This window comes from Nannospalax galili, unplaced genomic scaffold (genome assembly GCF_000622305.1).
Source record: "Nannospalax galili isolate Female #2095 unplaced genomic scaffold, S.galili_v1.0 scaffold856, whole genome shotgun sequence".
In the NCBI taxonomy this organism is placed as follows: Eukaryota; Metazoa; Chordata; class Mammalia; order Rodentia; family Spalacidae; genus Nannospalax; species Nannospalax galili.
The window spans coordinates 1,558,343-1,580,755 of record NW_008339573.1 but is presented as its reverse complement, the minus strand read 5'-3'; the positions used below and the strand labels follow the sequence as shown (position 1 = coordinate 1,580,755).

Genomic DNA, 22,413 nt, shown 5'->3' with positions numbered 1-22,413 from the left:
TTAGACCAAAAATGTTCAAGTCTTAGGGAACATTTCTTTTTCAGTCTGTAATTAAAGTTTTTATGGCTTTCAAATTTTATTCATTACATATTAATCTAACACTTACTGAATACTTATACATATAAATAACATTGGTTTGTTTGGTTCGGTTTTTGTTTTGTTTTTGTTTTTTTTTTCTTTTTGGCTAGGAGGGCTCACTCAGTAAAGTGCTTGCTTTGCAAGCATGAGGATCCAGGTTTGCGTACCAGAGCCTTTATAAAAATGCCAGGACTGGTGCCATACATTTGTAATCTGCACTGGAGAGACAGAGATAGAGGGATCCCCAAGGCTCACTGGCCAGTCAGTACAGCATAAGTGGTGATCTCCTGGCCAATGGGAGACCTACTGAAAGAAGATAGATGGCATGCCTGAAGATGACACCCAAGTTGTCTTCTGGCCTCCACACACATGTGCATATTGATAATCAAACACAAAATACACTTGATCTTAATCAAAAGTTCAAGAAGTGGTTTTACTTTTTTTGGACAGTGTCTCCTATGTAGCTCAGGTTGGCTTTGAACTCAGATCTGCCTCAGCCTCTTGAATGCTGAGATTATAAGTAGGTGCTGCTAAAGTCCAGCCCACAAAACATAAAATAGATTTAAAAAATGTTATAAGATATGTGGCAACATATTTGAAGAAACTATAAAACATGGCTGAGAAACAATAAACCTAGGGAATATTAAATAGTATAAATACATTAATTCTCAACAAATGTATTTGGTTGGTTTTTTTATTTTTATTTTTTGTTGTTTGTTTGTTTGTTTGTTTTGTCTTTTTGAGACAGGGTCTCCCTGTAGCCACAGCTGTCCTGGAACTCACTATGTAGACCAGGCTGGCCTCGAACTCACAAAGATCCACCTGCCTCTGCCTCCCAAGTGCTGGAATTCAAGGCGTGCGCCACCACACACAGCCCTTTTCTGGTTTTAATATTTATTTTTATTTGTGTATATGTGTATCCTTGCAGGTGCCTGTGGAAACCAGAAGAGGGCTTCAGATCCCCTGGAGCTAGAGAGTTAGGAATCATTGTAAGTGACTGCTGGGATTTGAACTCTGGTCCTCTGGAAGAGCAGCAAGCACTCTTAACTGCTGAGCCATCTCTCCAGCCCTCACCAGTGTTTCTTTTTTTAAAAGAAAATTCTTTTATTTATTATTTTTATTTTATGTGTATGAGTGTATTGCCTGCATGTGTGTAAGTGCACCCGTGTCATGCAATGCCCGAGGAGGTCAGAAGAGAGTGCCGGATCCCCTGGATCTGGAGTTTTGGACGGTTGTTAGCTACCATGTGGGTGCTGGAAACTGAACTCAGGTCCTCTGCAAGAGTAGCCAGTGCTCTTTTTGAGCTGTCTTTCCCATCTCCCTCACCAGTATTTCTTAATCCCTTTTCCTGAGTACACATGTCCTTGCCCTTTTGAAATTTAGTGTGCCAGTGTGATTTGCTTTGGCCCTTGAAGTTTGAGAAACATTGTAAGTGCCCATGGGGTTTTCCATGCTCTCTTTTGCCGCAGCAATTGTAGAAACTTACCAAGATAGAGAGGTCATGATATGGAAGCAGCCTAGCTACCAAGCTGTCATTGGAAGAGCAGCAGGCTTCACATGCACGTATGTTTGTCTTGTGTTAAGTCACTGTGCTGGATAGCTTTAGTTGTCAACTTGACACACCTGGGTTAAGGGAGCCTCGTTGAGGGAATTGCCTCCATTGGACTGACCTGTGGCCATGTCTGTGGAGTATTTTCTTGACTTTTGAGTGATGTGGGAGGGCCCAGCCCACTCTGGGCAGTGCCATGCTGGGGATGTTGTTCTGTATTATATAAAAAAGCAGGCTGAGCATAGACCAAGGGAGCAGGCCAGTAAGTAGTGTTCCTCCATGGCCTGAGCATCAGCTCCTGGCCTCCAGGTTCCTGCCCCAAGTTCCTACCTTGGGTTCCCTCAGTGATGAACTGTGACCCAGGAGATATGAGCCAAATAAACCCTTTCCTCCCCAAGTTGGTATTGGTCAGAGTGGTTTGTCACAGCAATAGAAAGCAAACAAGAACAGTCACTGAACTTGGTGAGGCTTGTTATCAGCATACAACTTTGATTATCTTGACTGATACAGTATAGCGTGCAGCCAATAAAATGGAAGAGGAAGATACATACTGAAATGCAAAATGTTCAGGATATATTAAGTTGAAAGAGGGACACAGCATAGATAGAAGCATTGTTTTTGTGACTTTTAAGTTATCTATAGAAAAGGAAAGAGTAAGAAATCCTTCCAGATTAAAGAAGAATACAGGGGCTGGAGTGATGGCTCTGCAGTTAAGAGCACTGACTACTCTTGCAGAGGACCTGGGTTCGACTCCCGGTACCCACATGGTGGCTACGAACTGTCCTTAACTCCAGTTCCAGGGCATCTGACACCCTCTTCTAACCTCCTCGGTCATTGCACAACACAGGTACACTAACACACATATGGGAAATACACTCATACACATAAAAAATAAAAATAAAATAAAATATTCTAAGAACAATACAGAGACATGGCAGGTAAATGCAATGTAGATCTTGGATTAAATCCTGGGCTAGACATTAGTTGGAGGACTGGAGAGATGGCTCAGCAGTTAAGAGCTTGTACTGCTCTTGCAGCAGACCCAACCCCAGTTCCCAGCACCCCAGGCTTTCCTCTGACCCCCACATGCATTCCCTGGCACACATGTGCCTCTCTTTACACATACAAATATACATATTATACTGTACACACACACACACACACACACACACACACACACACACACACAGAGTTATCTAAGCTAAAGAAAACCTTGAGGGGCTGGAGAGATGGCTCAGTGGTTAAAAGCACTGGCTGCTCTTGCAGAGGACCAAGGTTTTATTCCCAGCATTCACATGACAGCTGATAACCACCTGTAACTCCAATTCCATGGGATCTTACGCCTTCTTCTGGCTTCTGCAGGCATTGCACAACAAGGGTGCCTACCTTCACGCAGGCAATATACTCATTCACATAAAATAAAATAAAAGTAATAAATAAAATATTTTTTCAAAGAACAACTTGAATATGAAGATTAAAAGCCTTGCTGAGTTTTGGTGAGATTGTTTAAAATGTAATAATAATGAAACCCAAACGTGTACTTGCTTACACACATGCATATTTCTGGTGAAATTCCAGAGGTCCCAGAATCTCATGTAATGATCTTAGGATCTGTTGAATTCTAAGAAAACATTATTTTAAAAGGAAAAACATCAGCATGGCACCCCATTTCTCATTAAAAACTGGAAGCTAGAGGCTGGGCATGGAGGGGCACCTATAATCCCAGCATCTTGGAGGCTGAAGGAAAGATCATGAGGTTAAGGCCAGTCTGGATTACATAGTAAGACTGTCTCAAATAAAAAATAAAAACAAAACCCAGAAGCTAGAGAGAATAAAATAAAATCCATAGTCTAGTGAGAGAAAATAAACCCAATCAATGAAATGGCTCAGTAGTTAAAGGTTCTTGTCACCAAGCCTTGAGGCCCTGAGTTGGATCCCCAGGACCCACAAGGTGGAAAGAGAGAATCAACTCCTGTAAGCTGTCCTCTGACTTCCAAACAGATGGAATACATACTCTCTCACACACAAAATAAGTAATTATAATAAATTTTAAATTTTTTATTAAGATGGCTCAGCAGGTAAAGGTGCTTCCTACCACATCTGACCATCAGAGTTCAATCCCCCACATCTTCACAACATGGAAGGGAACAACTGACTTCACAAAGTACCTTCTTACCCCCATTCCAACTCTGTTGCTGTGTTATCTGTGGAGCACTTCTGTGCTGTGTTATCATGTTATCCGAATCTTTGTAGACATACAAGCATCTTTCCTTTGCTCTAACAGATGGGTAATATCTCAACTGGGGAAGATTCTTTTTTTAAAAAATTAAAAGCCAGGCATGGTGGTGCACACCTTTAATCCCAGCACTCAGGAGGCAGAGGCAGGTAGGCAGAGCTCTGTGAGATCCAGGCCAGCCTAGTGTACAATAGTGATCTCCAGGATGAGCTGGGGCTAACAGAGAGACTCTGTCTCAAAAAGACCAAAATAAAAAAAAGTTTAATTATATTTTATTTGAGGAGAGAGTGTTATGGGAGCAATTTATGTCAGAGGATATATTTTGGGGAGTTGGTTCTCTCCTTCTACAATGTGGGGCCCAGGGATCAAATTCAGGAACAATACAGTTACTTACTGTTATGCAATAAGAAATCTGTCTCTGCCCAGCACTCAGACCAGTCTCAACTGCATAGTAAAATCCTACCCCACTCCAAATCTCTTTTATTCAGAACTTGTGTGCATATTTAGTAGTAGTAGTAGTAGTAGTAGTAGTAGTAGTAGTAGTAGTAGTAGTAGTAGTCTTTTTGAGGCAGGGTCTCCTGAGGCCCCAGCTGGCCTGGAACTCACTATGTAGACCAGCTGTCCCTAACTCCAGTTCCATGGGATCTGGTGCCCTCTTCTGGCCTCTGAGGACATTGCACACATGTGGTGCACTTACACACAGGCAAAACACTCATACACATAAAATAAAAATAATGTCTTTAAAAAATTAGTAAAGATGACTGAGTGTGTAGGTTCATGAGCACATAGGTTCATGGCATGAGTTCATGAGTGAATAAGTCCTGTCATGTTCAGAAGACACTGAACCTCCCCAGCTCCTGGTTCTTACAATTTTTCCATTTCCTCTTCCATGTCTCCTGAGCCTTGTGGGGAAAGATGTGTGACATAAATGTTCATTTATGGCTGAGCACTGCATGGCACTTATTCTCTACATTTGATGAATTGTGAGTTTCTGCATTCACTGCCATTCACTGCACAAAGAAGTTTCTCAGATGAGGATTGGGAGCTGCAGTGATCTATGGGCATAGAGATACCTATTTAGAGAGAAGTTTGATACCATGGCCATTTAGCAAAATAATAATTGTAGGTTCAGCCCTGAGGCCTGTGAGAGCCCCAACCATGGGTTCTTGGCCAGATTTACAGCACCAGGCATGTGTTTCCGCGTGTGGAGCAGGCCTTCAATTCAATCAGAAAGCAGTTGGCTACCCCTATAACATTCATGCCCGTATTGCACCTATAGGCATATCTTGCCAGGACGGGCCTTATTGTAGTTTTTAGGGTTCACATGGGATAAGACTGTTGATGACTTTTCTCACCCAGCAGCTTGCATAGCACCTTCCAGTGTTAATGAAAACTACCTAGCAGACAAGAAACTTCCAAGTCAGTACTAGCTTGATTTCCCCATGTCTTGTGACCAAAGTATGTAATCTTCAGCAATAGGGTCTTACTATCAAGTTCTTATGGGCAACCAAGAGCCATGGCAATAGTCTATATTGTTTTAGGGATCTATGGGACACCCTAAACTAAAGCTCAAAGGGAGGTATCCCATACACAGCTCCAAGCTTTTATTTGTGGGCCTATGGCTTCTGGGAGGAGTATCATCCACTATGTAGGGGAACTTCAATTAAACTTTTCTATATGTATATTTAGGAAGCTTATTAAGAAAAATAGTACATTCCTATATGACTTTCCAAACAAACATCCTTAATGTTGGTTATCTCTCCTGGTTGTTAACATTTCTAGGACTAGGTAGATAGGGTTAGAAGAGAAATGGAAGAGAGGGGATCACAGACAAGACTGGAAATACAAGGGACAAGTGAGCAATAATCCAGTAAGTCATTATAAGCATAGCACCTATATACAGTAGGCTGACACTTTGCTTACACTTTCAATGAAACTTGAAATTGTGAAAACCTGCGTGTTTTTGCATAACTTTTTGGGTTGTTTTCTAATTATAGGGCTCTGGCTGAGTGAATATTTTATCTAAAGTGGAGATGCATGCTACATCATCCAAGCTTGAGAACTGCAAATTCTCTTCTGCCAAAAATTTTATGAACAGATTTTAATGTAGGTACTGAAAGAAGGCCAAACCTGAAGCTCTTTTGAACTCTGGCAGTCTGCCTGTCAGTCATTATTTGCCAATCTTTCCCAAACAAATATATCTGAAGAAATGATATTCAAAACTGGACAGACAGTCTTTAACATTTAAAGAATTTTGAAATCTATACTCTTATGACTTCCAAAACCTGACTGTCATGACTGTAATGGAGTATATGAGCAAATGTTTGAAAGTTATAATCATCTATCTTTGCATAGTAATAATGTCATGGCTTGGACTAAGCATAAATTTTTGCCTACATTATTTATTCTCAGAGTAAGTCCTTTATTGATTTGCATTAATTTTTCATATGTAAAGTTAGGAAAATTAACTTCTATAAAGTCATTTGCTACTAAAAAATAAGGTTTTTTTAAGTAGTAAAATAGAGGACACTCATTTTTGCTTACAAAAGAATTTTTTATTAGACTGTTATATAAGAGATAAAGTTTAATTTTCTTCATGGGTATTTGCATTTTTAAAATTAAAAAAAAAGCTTTAGGACAAGGAATAATGTTCTGAAATGATATTTCCAACATTAATGAAAATAAGCACTTGGCTCCCTATCAACAAGGATCCTTCTACTATGCAAATAAACAGAACCTAAACAAGTAAGGCCTGTTCCTATCCGCCTGGCTCTCTTCCCATAAACTGGCTCTACCCCTCCCAGTTTCTATGGGCACTCACAGTTTGGTTAGAACAATGGTGCAGATCTTTTTTTTTTTCATTTCCAACTTGATCTTTATAACTGTCTGTGGCTTGCAAAGTGCAGTCTCCTTATTCAGCACTCCCATCCACTTCCATGGCCATTTCCTAAATTCTGGCTCTACTGAGGACCATCTGGAACTGGAGTGTGTACTTGGCCTGCAGTTCCACTTTCTGCTTTCTTTTTATTTTATTTTATTTATTATTTTTAGTTTATGTGTATGCATGTATTACCTGCATGTAGGTAAGTGCACCCATGCGGTGCAATGCCCACGGAGGACAGAAGAAGCTGTCGGATCCCCTGGAACTGGAGTTATGGACAGTTGTTAGCTGCCATGTGGGTGCTGGGATTCGAACCCAGGTCTTCTGCAAAACAACCAGTGTTCTTAACTGCTGAGCCATCTCTCCAGCCCGTACTTTCTGCTTTCTATGTGAGTTTTCATCTGTACTCTTGTTCTGGGGACCTTACTTAGTTGTGATAATATACATTGTAAAATTGAAGTCTTAAGTTTACTTAAGGAGTGTTGAGGTGACATGGAGGGAAGCTGAGTGATTTGAAATGTTTAAGGTTAAAGAATGGACAAACTGCCAGGCAGATCAAGTTGGCTGCTCAGTGTGCAGCCAACATGTGGGACGTGGGGAAGCAGTGCCACACCCTGCATCTTTGGCCTCTTTCAGACCATCCCCTCTGCATCTCACTGACTCATTGTTTTTCTAGACTCATAGTTAGCCAGTTGTGCAAGTCAACTCTTCCTGCCTGGATCTATGATATCTTATTTCACTCATGATGTTGATTTTATTATTGCAATCAGAGTGTTTCCAAGTTCTCCAAGCGTTAAAGGTTATTCTTGTCTAGTACCAAACAGTGGCTCAAGTTCCGGATTCTGGTTGCCCTCTGCTTTGGACCATGGCTCTGCTCCTCCCAGTCTCTTACTCTCCTAACCTGTTTTTATTATGCTTCTCTGTTCTCTGCTTTTTTGTTAATCCAACACTCACTTAAAGTTACATGTGAATAATAAGAGATATATTTAGCTCATAGTTTTGATCGTTCAAGGGTAGAGCATAGCTCTAGCTTCAATTTAGCTCTAACGAGGACCCTTTTCATGCATGATGGCAGAAGTTGGAGCAAAGGGGTCAGCAAGATGGCTCAGCTGGTGAGAATGCATACTACTGAACCCACATAGTGGAAGGAGAGAACTGACTCCCACAGGCTGTCCTCCAGACCACCACAGTTGTGCCATGTATGCCAAAATGTTTGGGTGCACACAAAGATATAATTAAATGTTTTGTTTTGTTTTTAAGTTGAAGTGAGGGAGGAAGCAAGTGATCACATCACCAGACAGGAGGAAACAGAATTGGGTATGGCAAGCTCAGGCTTTGCAACAGTTTTCTTGGAAAAATTACCAAGTCCCATGAGAAATACCTTAATCCCTTTTGAAGGCATGTCCCAACCACCCAAGAACTTCCCACTAGGCCCTACCTCCATATCATCTCCTGTTACCACACTGAGGCCCTAGCTTCCAACATGGACCCCAGAGAGAAAAATCACATCCAAACCAGAGACCATTCTACATCTTCAAATTCCTGTATAGAATGCTTCCTTGACTCTCCAATATGCCAGAAGCTCAGACTTAAATGTTAATCATAACTCACAGTGAAAGAATACCAACAATGACAGCAGAAGGAAATGTATTGGCTAACATGACAAAAAATTCAGGAATTGGCAGGGTGTGGTGGTGCATGCCTTTAATCCCAGCATTTGGGAGGCAGAGGCAGGCGAATCTCTGTGAGTTCAAGGCCAGCCTGGTCTACATAGTGAATTCCAGGACAGCTGGGGCTACAGGGAGACCCTGTCTCAAAAAGACCAAAAAAAAAAAAAAAAAAATAACGGAATTGTACATCATTCAAGCCTCACTTAAATTCCAGGGCTGAGGCTGGGAGTGGTGGTGCACACCTTTAGTCCCAGCACTTGGGAGGCAGAGACAGGTGGGTCCTTATGAGTATGAGGCCAGCCTGGTCTACATAATGAATTCCAGGCCAGCTGGGGCTACAAGGAGACCCTGTCTCAAAAAAATCCAGGGCTCAAACAATATGATCAGAAACAGGTTTTCTTATGCTGGGAAAGGTAGCTCAATCAGTAAGATGCTTGCCTTGCAAACATGAGGGCCTCAGTTCAAGCCCCAGAACCCATATAAGACTGCTAGACATGGGAGCACACACGTTTAATCCCTGCGCTGGAGAGGTGGAGACAGGAGGATGCCTGGGGTTTGCTGACAAGCCAGTCTAGCCTAATTGGTGAGCTTCAAGCCAGAGAGACCTTATCTCAATGAGGGTAGTGTTCCAGAGGATGACACCCAAGGCTGTCCTCCAGCTTCCACATGCATGTGCACATACATGCATGACCACCTCCACACATATATACACCAGCACGCACACAAACACATGCATACACACACACACATTCAAAAAATAAATAAATTTGTTTCTCTTGCCTCGTCCCTTACTGTCTTGTGTTTAGCTTCATTCTCCTGGAGGCTGTCTTGAATGTACAGAAGGCACCAGAATCTCCAGGCCCATGTTCTTAGCACTTGAATAAGCCTAGCAAAAAGAAGAAACAGTCTTTTCCCAGTAAATCCAGAAAACATCCCAATATTAAGATTTTACAGCCTGGCTTGGATGCCTTCCTAATCTTGGGGACTGGGGGGGGGTCTCCCAATTGGCTAGTTTCTCCAATGGGCAGGGCCTGACAGAGCATGGACTGTGAAGGGGCTGCTGGGAGCCATCTGAGGACAGAAGCCAGGAGCCCCCGGTAGCGCATGTGGTATGGGGAACGCACAGCCAGCCACAGCAGCTCAAAGACAGAATGGACTGACTCTTGTGGACCTGGGACAAGATCTCTGGCCCCTGAGGTGTGAGCAAATGCTAGTGGGGATTATGGTAGTCGTGGCTAGGCACTGGGTTCTCATTCCTTTGTAAGATAATAAATGCACATAAAATATATTATATGGTTTGTCTGATAGTGCAGGAGACCCAGAGGGAATTCGGGTGACAAATCTGGTGTAGTCTAGCCAGATAAAGGAACTACAGCCTTGGGGATGTGGGTCTCAGAAAGCAGTGCTGTTCCCGCTGCCCCTGTGGTGGGTCAGCTGGGCTCTGAGTCCCAAATCCAGGAGAGAAGCCAATCAAAACCCATATGCTTAATGGGGTTAGGGACAGTCATATAGGTTATACGAAGGATCATAAAATCTGTAACTAAAAAGAAGCCAGCCATGCAGAAGCATGGACCACAGCTATGTTGTAAATGTGGGGATATGTTGCGGGTATGTGAAGATTTGTTAAAGGTTACCCAAAGGCTAGAAAATCTTCTACCTGCTCTGGACCCAAAGGGAGCGCCCAGAGAGAGCTCATGGCCACTTTGCATGATAAAAGATGTGCCCCAGGCGGAGAAAGCTGAAAAGGCTGAACAAGCAGACCCAGTTGCAGAACTGGCTTTTCTCTAAGAGAGAAAAAAGGCAGACACTTTGACTTGTGTAAAGTCCAAGGACTCAGAGGAAAAGATAGATAAAAGTAAAAATGAAAGGGGAAAAAAAAAAAAAAAAAAAGGAAACTGTGCTGTAGCTAGGAAATATTCCATGCTAGAACTGTTAAAACTAGGAAAAACTTACAAGCAAGCAAGCAGAGAGCCCCTGGCCACGTGGCTTGTGAGAGTATGGGACATGAGAGCAAATGACGTCTGTCTAAGTCCTCCAGAAGCATCACGGCTGAGATAAATAACCACCCATCCATCCTTGCAATATAGGCTGTTCAACCTAGCCAATGGGGTGCCGTCCTTAATGGGGTGGCTGGTTGAAGGCATTAAAGATACATGGTTGTCACCAAGGGAGACTAACATGATTAGCAGGGGCTGGAGGACTATAAAGGAGGAGCAGGCATTCCTGAGAGAACTAGGTATGAGAAAAGCAATATATGATGTCCAGTTCACTGGGCCAGATATGGCTGTGTTCACCAGAGATATGGAAGAAAGCCTAATTCATCTGGGACCTCAAGAATGGTATGGGGCTTTAATGGCTTTACTAAGCCCTTTGTTAGGACAGAATCTTTGTAAAGTGAGCGAGTCTTTGGCAAATCTAAATGATTCTGACCAGCATGTAAAACGTGTCTGTAAAATAACAGAACACCCTATAAGAGATATAAAAAAGACCAGACCGAAGAAATGGTCCACTTGTGTTACTTGAAGACAAATGTGGCAAGACATGTCAAGCACAAATTCCCAGAGAAAAAAATTGAAAGAAAAACAAATTCGGTACGAAGGCATTTCTGAAAGGTTTTAAAACCAGAAGAACAGTTTACAAAGGACATTCGAAGGATAAAAACTGTACAAGGGGTGGTTAAGAATCCCCAAGGATTAAATAAGATGCATTTCTCTTCTGATAAAGGCTATACTAGGAGTGGAAGCAGGTTTTCCCACCAAGTTCTCCCGCAGCAACCTGGTGTGGTCAATGGGAAGATGACAGATATGGTGACAGTCAGTAGGCAGACCCAGAGCCTGTCTGACTCAGGGAACGAACAAGTGCAGCAAAGAGACTCCATGTAAAATCCCCCAAGTGCAAAATGACTCCAAAGGGATAACTAAAGATGGTAAAGAGCTAACGAAATTAATGCCTCGTACACATGCTATGGTACCTAACAAGGATCTATGGAGAAAACAGTTTATACAAATGGACAAAACCTTCCCATGCTGTGTGAGACCTGGTCTATGATTGATTTAATATATAATGTTAACGTTCCTTTGAGTGTTTTACAGATGTGAAACCCATTTGAAAAATACCTGAAGAAGCAAAGGCCAGCTATAGCTGTAAGATTCTTGGGAGTTTTATGTAGGTTGGATAAAATGAGGACAGAGACTCCCAAACTTTACCACTGTTAAGAAAATCTACCGTACCAGGGGTGGGTTGCCCCACTATGAGCTGTTGGTCAGAGAGAGATCCTTGAGGTCTTCCAATTCACCAAGGCTGTTGCCATTAATGTCGGTTGTACACTAGAAAAGTCGGTAAGGCCATGTTGCTGAGGACACTGCATGTTGTGAGCATGGGAGAAGAAGAAGAGATGGAACTGAGACTAAAAAACTCCATGCTACTGGATGGATGAGGTTCATATTGATGCAGATGGTTGGGGAAGAAAGGATCCCCTATAATTCTACTAAACAATGGACCCCACGTGCTGCATACTATGGACATGCCAAGCAATACCTGCAAGTGCAATAATGGCTTGACCAACACATGTGCAACTGACAAATTTCTAATTGGATAAGGCCCACTCCTAGGAGTGAAACACACATCTGGTGCTGTAGACCAGGCCAACGCCTTGCATCAAGACAGGCTACAGGCCCTAGTGGAGAAGCCATCATGAGTATATTGTTTAATGAGTACAGTACACCGACTGCGATATCTTCTAGGCATTTTTATTTACATTCATGTTTGTTTAAATGTGTCTATTTCCCTCCATTTGTCTTTATAGTAGCAGAAACACCACTGAGATAGATCAGTGGCCACGGCCTAAAGACAGTTAATGGGGAGGCCTAAGAAGCCACTATCTTGCCATGGTACAAGAGAGATCGCCCTACATCGATCACCCCTCCAAGGCTCAGGGACTTTAGCGGAAGATGGACAGGAAGATTGTAAGAGCAGAGGAAAGGGGTAGAGTGTCTCCCAATTGGCTAGTTCCTCCAATGGGTGGGGCCTGACATGGAGCATGGACTAAGAAGGGGCTGCTGGGAACCATCTGGGGACAGAAGCTGGGAGCTGCAGGTAGTGGTGTGGGGAACATGCAGCCAGCCGCAGCAGCTCAAAGACAGAATGGAATGACTCTTGTGGACCTGGGGTGAGATCACTCTCACCTGGGGTGAGATCATTGGCCCCTGAGGCATGAGCAAATGTGGGCCAGGGATCTGATATGGCGGTCTCTGAGCCGCACCACCAGAGGCATGGGGCTAGGCACTGGGTTCTCATTCTTTTGCAAGTTAATAAATGCACATAAAATATATTATATGGTTTGTCTGATAGCACAGAGGGAATTCAGTGACAAGGGGCTAGGACTGAAGGACTGGAGGTAAGGAGTCAAATCTACCTACAATACAAGAACAAGAGCTGGGAAAGAATCGCAGGAAAAGTGAAGGAAAATTGACCTCATGTTAACCAAGAGAAAATGAATGCTGAAAAATATATTTTTAAAAGAAGAAAAGGAAAAGACAGATGCTATTACACCCAAAATTTAAAATTAATGTATACTGGGGCTGGAGTAATGGCTCAGCAGTTAAGAACACTGACTGTTCTTGCAGAAGACCAGGGTTCGAATCCCAGCACCCACATGGCATCTAACAGCTGTCTGTAATTCCAGTTCCAGGGGATCCAACAGCCTTTTCTGTCCTCCATGGGCATTGCACTACATGGGTGCACTTACACATATGCAGGCATAATGCTCATACACATAAAATAAAAATAATAAAATATTTTTTAATTAATGTATACTGATATCCTGTTTTGAGTTGGGGTTTTGTTTTTGTTTTGTTTTTTTGTTGTTTTCGAGACAGGGTCTTCCTGTAGCCCAGTTGGCCTGGAACTCTCTATGTAGACCAGGCTGGCCTTGATCTCACAGAGATCTGTCTTTGCCTCCCGGGTGCTAGGGTTACAGGTGTGTGCCACCACGCCCTGCTGACATCCTGACTCTCTGCACAGGACTGCTCTTCTGGCTGTTACTCTCTGCATCTCCTGCTGGGATATCTTTGAGAGAACAGATTGACTGAAGGAGGACTCTCTGACTTTGAACACTACTCAGTGTAGGCCTCTTTTGTTTTTCTCCAAAGAGAAAACCCTTCTTCCCTAACCCTTCTCTTGTCCTCCAGCACCATAATCCTCATTTTGCAGAGTCTCAATTCTCATCAAATAAGATGACTTTTTTTTTTTTTAACGTTCCACAGAGCTGTTTCTTCAAACTGCTTATTCTGTCTGTGATAGTGTCCTAGTTTGCTTTCTACTTCTGTGATAAAGGCACTGATATCCACAGGCATTGCGCAGCATAGTGCACTTGCATTCATTGCAGGCAATACACTCATACACATGAAATGAAAATAAATAAATAAATAACAAAAAACACTGGCCAAAACCAATTTGGGAAGGAAAGGATTTATTTTATCTTACATCTCCCAGGACACAGTTCACCCATGAGGGAAATCCTTATATACCCATCTTGACTGGAAAGCTCAACTGTGAGGCAAATACCGCTTCTGGAGCTGCCTTCTCTTTGCCCAATTAATGAGCTTGTTTAAAAACCTACAGTTCCAGGATTGGAGAGATGGCTCAGTGATGAAAAACACTGGCTGCTCATGCAGAGAACCTGGGTTCAATTCCCAGCACCCACATGGTGACTAACATCTGTCCTTAACTCCAGTTCCAGGAGATCCAATGCCTTCTTCTGACCTCCACGGGCATTGCATGACATGGGTGCACATACATACGTGCAGGCAGTACACTCATACACATAAAATTAAAAAACCTACAGTTCCTCTGGTAAAAGAAAGGAGCCAGAAGCTCCTCCCAAGCCCATGTTACCCCTGAGGAAGAGATCCTCAAATGACCTTAAGAGTAAAAATAAATTGGTTTATTGTAGGGCCAATTGTAGGGTCTTAAACACCAAAAAGGAAAATAAAACCAAAGATTAATCAGGTCAATATAATTTTTAAGAGTCCATATGTATAGCTAAAGGCCACATAACAAGAAACAATGCCAGACAGGAGATACCTTCCTTTGAGTTATTGGCCAGGGTGGCCCAAAAGACTCCCAGACAGTAACCCAGCATAGAACTGGGAAAATGAACAGCAGACCCCAATCTTATCTAAAGGAATATTGACAACTGATTGTTGCTAGATGAGGAAGAGCTGAACTTTCTAAAACAAGGATCTCTAGATAGGCTGACTAGATTCAGTAGATAGACAAGCACTGGGGAGTGGCTGGGGGTGCCGACAACACAGTGGACAGTAACAGGGATGACAGAATATATGGACTCCAGTGTGTGGGAGTGGGGAGGCTATGGGAGGGTGCCATTTGGGAAGTGGGTATATAGATGAATAAGATTGTGTGGGATGTTCTCTATGATATACACAAACAAAAAAAATTAAATTTATAAAAAGACATATTTGAGGAGGAAGTATATTTACTTCATGTTAATTAGTAGAGGTGATAAACATTATCATTGAAATCTACCTGATAACTCTATATCTGTACTTAGGCACTAAGGATCCGAGTATAACCAACTGTCACTAGTAATAATTAGATATATAGAGATTAAAGACACATGTGCAAACATCTAAGCGTTAGTAACAATAATGTAGGAATCAGCATATTTATAAATGAAATGGAGATCTTCAATATTGTATAACCATATTAATTCAACTGTGAACCTAAAAATTTACAGCCACTTTTGAAAGGGATGTATCCTTGCTCTGGAAATTGTTACTGAATTACAGTTACAGCTGTAATGAAATGCTTCATCTAAAAAATAGAAAAAAGAAAATTAAAAAAAAACAAAAAACCTACAGTTCCTAGCCTCTTGCACAGCTACACGCAGCTACATGCGGCAACTACATTTGACATGAGATGTAAGCTACAATGCCCAGACCTATGCACCAGTCTCAATTCCTTTTTTTTTTTTTTTTTTTTTTTTGTGAGTTGTTTAATCTATGCTTTCTAAAACTAGGCAATTTTAGGATTAAATCAGGCAGAATATTCAGGCAATATGTTTGACAACTCTGAAAAGCAGGTAAGGGATAAGGGCTAGTATGGTAAAACTCAAGGTTACAAACATTCTGGCCCTAAGTAAGCATAGCTCTGTTGTTGCTTTATTGTGTGTGTGTGTGTGTGTGTGTGTGTGTGTGCATGTGTGTTCATGTGGCTGCAGTTGTGTGTGCAAGTGCACATGAATATAAATGCACATGCCTGAGGAGGCCAAAGGTCAGCCTCAGGTGCCATTCCTCAGGAGCCATCCATCTTGTTTTTTAAGATAGGTTCTTTCATTGACCTGGTGATCACTAAGTGGGCTAGGCTGACTGGTCAGTGAGCACCAAGGATCCACTTGCCCAGCACTGGGATTGTAAACGTGCCCACATGCCAGACTGTTTTGCTTGTGTTCTGTGCATCAAACTCAGGTCATTATACTTATGCAGCAAGCACTTAATCTACTGTTACCTCCCCAGGCTTTCTTTCCTTCCCCCCTTCTCCCTCCCTCTTTAGTTCCCTCCTTTTCTTTCTCTCTTCCTTTCTTTCCTTTTTCCTTGTTTTTGAGACAGGGTCTCTTGTGGCTCAGGCTAGCCTCAAACTTGCTATGCAACTAAAACCAAGCTTGAATGCCTGATCCTCATGCCTCCAGGCATACACCTACCATACCCGGCTCATTTGCTGTATTTAACATTTTTGTTTGAAATGGTGTGATGGCTAATCTGGGGTGTCCACATGACACACCTGGGAAGAAGGAACCTCAATAAAAGTATTTTCTCCATTTGACTGGCCTGTGAGCATCTAAGGGGGCATTTTCTTGATTGCTAATTGTTATAGAAGGGCCCAGCCCACTGTACTATATCCCTGGGCAGGTGAGCCTGGATTGTATAAGAAAGATAGCTGAGGGGGCTGGAGAGATGGCTCAATGGTTAAAAGCACTGGCTGTTCTTGCAGACCTAGCTTAGAATCCCAACACCCACATGGAGGCTAACAAACATCTGTAACTCCAGTTCCAGGGGATCTGACACCCTTGTCCTCTCAAGGCACTGCACAGTATAGGTATACTTACATACATGCAGGCATAACACTCATACACATAAAAATAAAAGAGCCAGGCATGGTGGCCCATGCCTTTAATCCCAGCTCTCAGGAGGCTGAGGCAGAAGAACCTCTGTGAGTTCAAGGCAAACCTGCTCTCTATAGTGAATCCAAGCCAGCTGTGGCTACAGGGAGACCCTGTCTCAAGAAATAAATAAATAAATAAATAAATAAATAAATAAATAAATAAATAAATAAAACAAAAATTTTAGAAAAAAAAAGAAAACAGAGCAAACCACGGGAAACAAGGCAGGAAGCAACATTCCTTCATGGTCTTTGCTTCAGTTCTTGCCTCCATGTTCCTGACTGAGTTACTGCCCTGGTTTCCCTTGATGATGGATCATAACTCGAAGGCTGAAATAAACCCTTTCCTCCCCAAGTTGGTTTTGGTCAGTGTTTTATCACAGCAACAGAAAGAAAACTAGGACAGATACCTTCAGGAAAACACACATTATCTTTGCAGGCAACTTTGGCTTTGTCAGGTGTATTGAAGTTTATTGACTGTGAGTCAGCAAGAAAGACAAACTAGATTCCAAGGTCAAGGCTTCTTTCCCTCCTTGTGCCCCTTTAATTTTTCCTGTATTTTTTTTAACTCTACCTCAGTGTAGGAAATGTTCCATCTCAGTTGTAATAAGGAAAAACTGCTGATGAAAAACAACGAATTATTTGGGCCTAACAGGTGAAAACAAATATTAAAATTGGTAATACTCAGGGCTGAAGAGAGTGCAGAACGGGTTTACAAGGATAGCCTATCAACTGGCACCAAACTAAAAGCCTGAAAGAAGGCAATTAAATCCTATTGTATAGTCATACAATGATAGCATAAAACAAAAGTGATCACTCGCGGCTCAGTGGTAGAGCACATGAGGCCCTATGTGAACTCCCCAGCACCACACATACACAGAGGTCACATAAATATTAGGTGATAGAAAAAGGTGTCTACGATGTATATTTTATTTCTCCATGTTTATAATATATAATACAGATACACACAGTGTAAACTTCCTCTACAAGTGCCTCACCTCCTGACCCACTTTTCATTTCTTTGTTAAAACTTTCGTTTATAACCTGCTGCAACCTGCCAAATCATGTCATGTACAAATAAAATCACATCTGTGTTTCTAGATATGGACTCATACTTGTATCCACATACATATGTATTTAAAGTGAATTGTGAGTGCATTTAGGATTTCTAGAGCTGGAGCTCAGTGGGACTTTTGTTGTTTGTGACTGGGTCTTCCTATGCAGTCTTCCAATTCCAGATCCTTGTGTTTGCCTCCTGAAGGCTTGTGTTACAGGAAAGAGCCACCACACCTAGCCTGCGGTTTGTTTTTTAGTTCTTCTTTTAACTTAACAGTAACAGGAGAAACTAGCTGTCACTCAGGGAGAAAAAGTTAACCACTTTCTTTTGTGTTGTTGTTGCCATTATGTTAGTGCTGTAGGTGGTGATGGTGGTTTTCTTTTTGCATCCTGAAAAAGTGAGCTATAAATGCATCTCCGGTGGGAGACAGCAAGGTTAGCAAGCAGCGGGGAGGCGCTGACTCTGCTCTCACCGCATTCTGTCCAGGCGCTAGAGCCAGAGCAGGTCGCGCAGGCGCAGACTCGACATCTGGGGGCCAAACGGACTGGACTATCGTCGGGGTTCCCAATGGCTGAGGCATCTCGGTGGCACCGAGGTGAGGATGCGCCTACAGAGTGGGGTAGAGCAGGGTCCAAGGAGCAATTGCGGTACCCAGGAAGGAGGCTTTGATCCCCAATCCACACGTGGGAGAGAGAGGACCGCTGGCATTTTTAACTCTCACCCGCCTTGGACAGGAAGAGAGCGACACAGTCACAGTTAGGGGAAGGGAAAACCAAGCCCCGAGCACCCGCCCTAGCTGGGAAGCAGCCTTGGGGTGTCTCTGTTTTGTGTCTTCACACTATCATTTTAAAAACGGCTCTAAGGCTGGGCGTGGTGGCGCACGCCTTTAATCCCAGCACTTGGGAGGCAGAGGCTGGCAGATCTCTGTGAGTTCAAGGCCGGCCTGGTCTACACAGTGAGTTCCAGGACAGCTCGGGCTACAGGAAGATCCTGTCTCAAAAAGACCAAAAAAAAAAAAAAAACAACACTATGGAGGAGACACGCCTGTTGAAAATCTATTAGCATATAGTCCTAAAATGACGACCTGTAGTCCAGTTTAGCAATTATCTCTGCCTCATAAAAGTGAGAATTAAAAAGTCACCCAAAGCAATGTAGCAACGAAAAATAGTTTTAGTTTTTCCATCCTTGTTGCTTACATACGTAATTGTTACCCAATAATACAAAGAGCATTCATGTTTTATGTCTCACAGGGTCTTCGAAACTAAACATGCATTACAGAAGGGATGCAGAAATTACCATCACACTTGAGGAATTGTTGCTCTACTTTATTTTCTTAATAAATCTATGTATATGTAAGTACACTGATATAGGTAAAGATGATGACTGTTTGGCCTAGAAGTTAGAATGTGGAGGTGAGAAATAAAAACAGTGAAATTTGGGGGCTGGAGAGATGGCTCAGCAGTTAAGAGCACTAACATGCAGAGGACCCGGGCTTGATTCCCAGCACCAATAAGGTGGCTACTAACCGTCCTTAGCTCCAGTTCCAGGGGAATTTGAAGCCCTCCTCTGACCTCCGAGGCACTGCACAACACGGGTGCACTCACATACATGCTGGCAATACACTCATACACATAAAAACAATATTAAAAAAAAACAGTGAAATTTTTAGAGACCTTTATTGAATGTTGACACTATTCTTAGTTTTTAAGGGGCAAAACTAGGCTGCAGATGCAACGAAAGCTTCCATAGTCAGCACTGACTTAATATAATTATTCTTTTTATTTGGAAGTTCTCTTTAAAGCACAATCCTTTGGGTTAACAATTGAATTTGATTTCTCTCAGACCCATGTAGACATATTAGCTTGGTCCCATAAATAAAAAGTTCAGATGAGACCCAACATGAAAGTTTGGGATCTACCATTAGTTTTGTTCTTTTCATGGCACTGTTGCACAATTCACAGTAAAATAGGATAATGCTGAATGAATGCAGATTTTTAAGGGGGACTGAGAGAACTTCTCAGTCTACATCCCTCTGTGGTCAATGGCATTAACTTAAAATGTGAAGAGCCCATTAAGAGCATTTTGTCTTTTATGTGCCCAACATCCACCAGCTGGCTATATGCTGGCTATTTTCTAGCAATTACACCATTTATTGGTTTTCAGGAGTAAGTTTCAGAGGTTAAAACATCTGTAGCCAACTTGATATCTTAGACTGGTTTATCAAAATTGAGTTATAAAGGCCAGGGGTGGTGGTGCACACCTTTAATCCCAGCACTGGGGAGGCAGAGGCAGGAAGATCTCTGAGTTCAAGACCAGCCAGGAGTTCCAGGCCAGCTGGAGCTACAGGGAGACCCTGTCTAAAAAAAAAAAAAAAAAAAAATTAACCCCCTCCAAAATAATTGAGTTATAAAGATAGTACATGCTTATTACCATACATTTAGAAAGCAGAAAATACAAGCCTAAAGATTGTTTATAATCCTGCTATTCAGAGATATTTTAACATTTATAACAAAGCAACCTTGGTGTCCCTCAATAACGGGATTCATTTACCATTGTAATATATACAGTGAAATAAATGCAACTATTAAAGAATGATTATACACTCATGTGTAGCATGAAATGATTAGGACGATACATGGTTTTTCATTGATTTACTTATTGTGTGTGGCACGCACTCATGCATGTATATGCCACGGCTCACATGTGGAAGTCAGAGGACAACTTGCAGGAATTAGTTCTTTCCTTCCGCCGTGTGAGTCAACCTTCAGTTTAAATTCAGGCTTGGTGGCACATGCCTCCTTTACCTTCTGAACCATCTTGCTGGTCTTCCTTTTCTTTCTCTCTTTTTTTTTTTTTTTTTTTTTTGAGACAGGGTCTCCCTGTAGCCCCAGCTGTCCTGGAATTCACTATGTAGACCAGGCTGGCCTTGTCTCTCTCTTTTTTTTTTTTTTTTTTTTTTTAATTAAGAGGTCCTGACAAAAAAGAAAGAAGTCAACACCCTGTTTAAAATCAACCTATACCCCTCCCAAAAGAGAGAAAGACATACTACTAGTTAATAAAACAAAGAGCAAAACCTTACTGTGTGCCAAAGCATGGATTTAACTGTTCTACATGTTGGGCTGGGGAAGATAGCTCAGTCTTTAAAGTGTCTGCCACACAGGCCTGAGGACTTAAGATCCCCAGAACCCACATAGAAAAGCAGGGTATGGTGGCACTTGTAATCCCAGTGCTGGAGAGGCAAGTGGAAGTGGATCCTGGGGCTCACTGGCTGGCCAGCCTAGCCTACTCTGCAAGCTCCAGGCCAATGAGAGACTTTCTCTCAAAATTAAAATCAAGGTAGATGGCTCTCCATGTTGACTTCTTGCCTCAACACACACACACACACACACACACACACACACAAAATGTTCCACATGTATTATCTTCCTCCTCACAACAAAAACTATGGAGTAAGAGATAGCATCCCTATGATGAGATTCATAACCTTGTGTGTGTGTGTGTGTGTGTGTGTGTGTGTGTGTGTGTGTGTGATGGGAGGGCACATGCATGTCATAATACACATGTAGAGGTCAGATAACAACTTTGTGATGTTGGTTCTCTCCTACTTTATGTGGATTCCAGGGTTGAAAGTCAGATTCTTAGGCTTGCGTGGTGTGCTGGATAGCTTTAGCTGTCAACTTGACATGCCTGGGAAGAGGGAACTTCAGTTGGGGAATTGCTTCCATTGGACTGACCTATGGCTGTAGGGCATTTTCTTGATTGAGTGATGTGGGAGGCCGTACTGTTGGCAGTGCCACCCCTGGGAAGTTTGTCCTGTATTATATAAGAAAGCAGGCTAAACGTGAGCCAAGGAAGTAAGTCAGTAAGTAGCTGTCCTCCATGGTCTGTGCTCCAGGTTCCTACCCTGAATTCCTGCCTTGGCTTCCCTTGATGATAGACTGTGCTTGTAAGCCAAATAAACCCTTTCCTCCCCAAACTGGTTTTGGCAAGTGTCCTAGTTTGTTTCTTCATTGCTGTGACAAAATATTCTGACCACTACCAACTTAGGGAGGAAAGGGTTTATTCAGTTTATATCTCCCAGGTCGTAATTCATCAGGGAGCCCAAGGCAGGAACTCAGGGCAGGAACCTGGAGGCTGACCACTACCAACTTGGGGAGGAAAGGGTTTATTTCTCTTACATCTCCCAGGTCACAGTTCATCAGGGAGCCCAAGGTAGGAACTCAGGGCAGGAACCTGGAAGCAGGAGCTCAAGCACAGGCCATGGAGGAACGCTGCTTACTGGCTTGCTCCCCTGGCCCCTGCTCAGCCTGCTTCCTTATGCAACACAGGGCCACCTGCCCAGGGGTGGCACTACCCACAGTGGGCTGTGCCCTCCCACATCACTCATCAAGAAGATACCCCTCAGACATGGCCACAGTCCACTCCAATAGAGGAAATTCCACAATTGAGGCTCCCTCAACCCAGGTGCATCACTTTGACACTAAAGCTATCCAGCACAATTGACCCCTTGTCAACTTGACACACAAACATCACTATTAAACCATAACTTTCCAATTTCTATCCCCAAGATATGATGTTAATATCACAACTTAAGACAGTACAACCTTAAAAACCCAACAGTCCTTAAAAAAATCCAAACATTAAAAGTTCATAGTCTCTTTAAAAGTCTTTTAACTGTGGGCTTCTATAAAATCCAAAACAAGTACTGTCTTATTTCAAAGGGAAGAATCAGGCACACCTAAGCAAAACCAAAGTCCAGCAAAG

The 22,413-nt window shown here is 42.5% G+C and overlaps 1 protein-coding gene across 4 annotated transcripts in view; it reads left to right on the top strand.

The window, feature by feature from the left end:
* The window catches only part of Pkd2l2 (polycystin 2 like 2, transient receptor potential cation channel), a 101,457-nt gene that overhangs the window by 28,849 nt on the left and 50,195 nt on the right, over positions 1-22,413 (top strand). For 2 of the 4 annotated variants that reach the window (XM_029564129.1, XM_029564130.1), the window contains exon 1: positions 1,012-1,067. The exons of 1 other annotated variant lie outside the window; for it this stretch is intronic. Coding sequence is in view for 1 of the 3 variants with exons in the window: in XM_008834326.3 (XP_008832548.2) it covers positions 18,217-18,244; positions 18,900-19,001 (130 nt within the window). In the remaining 2 variants the exon portion in view is untranslated. Of the gene's footprint in view, positions 1-1,011; positions 1,068-18,114; positions 18,245-18,899; positions 19,002-22,413 lie in introns of those variants that run through there. One more of the 4 variants, XM_008834326.3, reaches the window with a different exon arrangement.